The 4,301-nt window shown below is 40.2% G+C and overlaps 1 protein-coding gene across 1 annotated transcript; it reads left to right on the top strand.

The window, feature by feature from the left end:
- The first annotated feature begins 877 nt into the window (after positions 1-877).
- DYNLL1 (dynein light chain LC8-type 1) lies at positions 878-3,015 on the top strand. Its single transcript, XM_072415502.1, has 3 exons — positions 878-1,002; positions 1,262-1,399; positions 2,667-3,015. Exons 2-3 carry the CDS (start codon positions 1,268-1,270, stop codon positions 2,802-2,804), a joined length of 270 nt encoding a protein of 89 aa, XP_072271603.1. The 5' UTR covers positions 878-1,002; positions 1,262-1,267; the 3' UTR covers positions 2,805-3,015.
- Positions 3,016-4,301: the final 1,286 nt, after the last annotated feature.

Below are 4,301 nucleotides of genomic sequence, written 5' to 3'. Positions count from 1 at the left end.
GGAGTTCGGTAAAACTTTTCAGGCCCTCTCATACTTGTGCTTTTGCCTGGTGAATTTTCTTTCATTAATAACAAATAAAATTTCATTGCCTAATGTTTTCACAGGCATTATAAATGCAGTCTTCTTATATCTCCCATAAGGAACACAAGTATTTGTGTATCATTTATGACAAATCTCCTTCAGAAAAAAGCTGGAATTTTATTTTTAACCAATTGTGATTTAACATTACAGATGTTATTGCTAGACTGGATTCCTAGTATTACCTGAAGTTTATTAACCTTATGAGTAGTATTTCCAATATAACATACAGTATAATTATTATATCATTTTATTTAGTATACAGCGCTGTGTAATATGTTGGCGCTAAATAAATACTGTTTATTAATAATAATAATAATAATAATAATAATAATAATATTATAACTATTCTATTCTAATTTTTATATATTAGAAGCTGGTAGCATTGTATTGCGGAGGAAACACTGATGAAAATAAAAATAATATCTCTTTATATAGGCAATGAAATACAAATCTATGACTAAGATTAGTAAATGATATACACAACATGGAGTATTAGGAGAAAAACGCGTTTAATTGGGCGTTGAATGAGACACTTTTGTTGTGACAATGACAAGTCTCATCATTCACCATTGTTAGCGTTCACCTGAGCAACCCAGCAACACCTGACCCCCACCCCTCCTTAGAAGATGCACTGTTCCCAAGGAGACGCCGCCTTGGGCATGACACAGCCCGTCGCAGAACTTGATTCTATAGAAACAGACGCCCAAACCGCGGTGCACTGTGGGATGAAACAAAATGCAGACGAAAAAGCCAGGAGAGTTCGTAAAGGCTGACCAATGGCAAAACGTGTGGGTGCGTTTCGGTCCAATCAGACACAGCGTGGGAAAGCGTGGAACTGAGTAATAGAGCCGCCCCAAGGCGCCAAGTAGCAGTGTGTGAGAGGCAACGCGGTGACTATCGAGAGAGAACACGAAGAACACTGTGAGTATATGAAGCTTGTAGGAAGGCGATTGAAAATACCGAACTAGGGAACAAGTGCTGCTTTGGGGTAATTCATGCTGGAAGTCCTGGAAAGCTGCATGCTTATCGTGGCTTTCCCTGTGTATGCAGTCTCTGCTATAGGCATGGAGTGGATTGGTGTGGGGTGATAATATTTCTGTCAGTCACTATTTTTATTAGTGGGGGGGGAATGGTTTATATTGAGGGTGAACCCCTCACCTAGCTCTGTCTCTGTTCACAGGCCACCATGAGTGAGAGGAAAGCTGTCATTAAAAATGCTGACATGTCCGAGGAGATGCAGCAGGATGCGGTGGAGTGCGCCACACAAGCCCTGGAGAAATACAACATCGAGAAGGACATAGCAGCTCACATCAAGAAGGTGAGAGCCCTCCTCCTCCATCATCACACTGCTCCCTTCCCAGCACCTCATCCCTCTGCCCCCTCCACCTGGGCATTGTAACCCAATCTGCTGGGGAGGACAGGCTTCATCACTTTATTTCATGATGGGTATTATAAGACATGTCACAGATTGCTATAACATCTGGAGTGTTCTCCAGACTGCAAATAGAAATGTATGGAAGCAAGCTGTGCATTTATTATTAAACATGAGTGATGTAGCGCCAACATATTATGCAGTGCTGTACAATAGAGGTTGCAGATGAATATAGACGGTGACACAGGAGGAGAGGATCCTGACCCGAAGCGCTTACAATCTTAGAGGTGGGGGAATAAAACATTTTAGAACTTTCTAACCAGCAGTGCACCCAGGTCATGTGATTGCTAATGCCTGAAAAGGGCCACACATTTATGTGAATCTATGTGCATCAAGCTGATGAAATAAATATAATGCATGCTAAGCAATCTATGCCATCCTGTTCAGTACAAGCAGCCACTGGTGACATGATGGTGTGGGTGTTGGGAGGCGCTACATACAAAATTGGCTTTTTGTGCCAAGATCTCCAATAATCCTAAAAACAGATGGGAATCAGAAACCTGATCAATTCATTGTCTGCACCTTCCTGATCTCCCCTCCTCTCTAGAGGCTGCTAGCTATATTCTCCTAAATTGTAAGCTCTTTGGGGCAGGCTCCTTTCCTCCTGGGTCACTGTCTGTATTCATCTGTCATTTGCAACCCCTATTTAATGTACAGCACTGTGTAACATGTTGGCGCTATATAAATCCTGTTTAATAATAATATTCAGTAGTCTATAGGTAGGGGATGGATTACACTGACCACTAGAGATTGTGGGATACAGAACCCTGGATTAGGGTTGGCAGTGTCACTTCTGCTGTATTGAAGACCAGAACAGCTATAAAGTAACCCTCACACAGGGGTTGGTCATGTAAATGCTTGCATGTTTTAGGTTTTCAATGTCAGATTCTAGTGACGTGTATTTGTTGCTTGTGTGTATACACCTAAAGGCAGCCCGGAGGTGCAGGGTGACATGGCAACAGCTTAGATTCATATCTTGTCAGTGGAAGGTTTGGTTGCCGCACTTCACAAGTGGCTAATGACAGTACATGCACTGCACCAACCTAAAACCTTGCACAGATGTCGGCTTCTCACTGTTAATGTAATAAATAATTGCAATGTTAATAAACTTGTCAATGACATGTCTTGATGCAAGATTTGTTTTTTCTTCTAGGAATTTGACAAGAAATACAACCCTACATGGCATTGTATTGTGGGCAGAAACTTTGGCAGCTACGTCACACACGAGACCAAGCATTTCATTTATTTCTACCTGGGCCAGGTGGCAATACTGTTGTTCAAATCCGGTTAAATCGCTGAAATAAATGGACTGTGCAAATGTTTGAAAAATGTATGATTGAAGGGAACAACTCCTTTCCAAGCTACCCCTCTGTATCTTTTTGTTATTAAGATTTAAACCTTTATGTATGTTCTCTCTACTTCTTGGTTATAAAAAGTTTGTGAGGAAAAAAGAAACTATTTATTTTCTATGGTTTTCTAACATTAAAATGTTTCTTTTTACATACCTGTGTCCTGCTCCTATGCTGCAGATCTCTTGAAATCTAATTTAAAGGTCTTTTAGAAGAGTGGAAAAAAATGGGGGGCCACCTTTACTAAGAAGCCATGCTTGGTTAGTATTGCATGGCTCTGCAATTGTTCATCCTAGCTTTGTGTATTGAGCTCCTCAAAGGTGAGACGATCTGTCGTGTATAAAAATTGTATATTGGACCAGGAGGTTGACCCAGGTGAAAAGAGAATGAAGATAAATGAAATGATAAAGTGCTGGATGATAAACTATTTACCCATGCTCCATCAATAGGTCTTATAATTTAGTATCTACCTAAAAAACAAAGTCCTTACCGTATTAGGACTGAATGTGTTTTGGATAATTGTGGATTGGTAAATAGCGTGGCCTTCCCTTGCAGTGCTTTTCTTGGCCTATAGGTGGCACCTGTGACTACTGTTCTCTAGCTTCTGCTGGTCCAGGGGAAGAGCTGCTGCCTGTTCTGTGCAGCCCAACATTAAAGGAAAACCTGTTGGATATTCTGAGTAATCCCCTTTCATAGTCTGTCTAGTAGGCTGTGGGGGGAATTACAAAAGATTGACACTGACTTCTATGGAGGGGAGAGGATTTTAGAGGGATCATCAATGATTATTTTTTAACTTCTACTTTGTCTCAGTGTACACTACAGTATGGTGGGAAGCAAATGTTTTAGAATTGGATTTTTTTTGTGTGCTGGGGTAAGTTACAGATTTATAGTCTTGGGGCTGTATTTGAGGACCTGTTTTATAAAAAAAAAAGTTTAGGTTAACCACCACTGTGTGTAAATGGCTTCTAAATGTTCTATATTAGCCCATTAAACATGTTCGGACATAGTCCAAAGTCACATCAATAATTCTCTGAGGCACTCTGTCCTGGATGTGATAGTCACACAGACTTCAAACGTTTCCCTTTCATGTTCATGACATTGTAGATTAATGGGATTAGCAGTTTATACAAGAAAGACTATGGACTGTTTTCCTGTGAACTCATAGTAAATGACAAGGACATTGCAGTATCTTCTGTACTTTCTAAAAATGCTCTTGGCTTTAAAAAAAACAAAACTTTTGAAGCCACCCCACAAGTAAGCCTCAATTCCATTTAAAATGACTTTGCATGGAAGGAGAAAGATCAGCGTTTATGCATCCTTGCTCTTGATTTTTACAGGAGGTGTAAGTGTAGTCAGACCTTTCTTTCAATTTCTATTAAAAAAAAAAACTGGCATTTCCTTTTGTAGGGATACAATACTGCCATGTATATGGCTGAAGT

The sequence above is a fragment of the Pyxicephalus adspersus genome, chromosome 6, assembly GCF_032062135.1.
Source record: "Pyxicephalus adspersus chromosome 6, UCB_Pads_2.0, whole genome shotgun sequence".
In the NCBI taxonomy this organism is placed as follows: domain Eukaryota; kingdom Metazoa; phylum Chordata; class Amphibia; order Anura; family Pyxicephalidae; genus Pyxicephalus; species Pyxicephalus adspersus.
Note: the sequence above shows the minus strand (reverse complement) of the source record. Positions and strands in the feature narration are given on the sequence as shown.

Excerpts from the sequence above, each read along its gene's own strand:
- DYNLL1 (XM_072415502.1), top strand. The coding sequence starts at position 1,268 with ATGAGTGAGAGGAAAGCTGTCATTAAAAATGCTGACATGTCCGAGGAG. Across the intron at positions 1,400-2,666 it reads TAGCAGCTCACATCAAGAAG|GAATTTGACAAGAAATACAA; the intron begins GTGAGAGCCCTC and ends TTTTTCTTCTAG.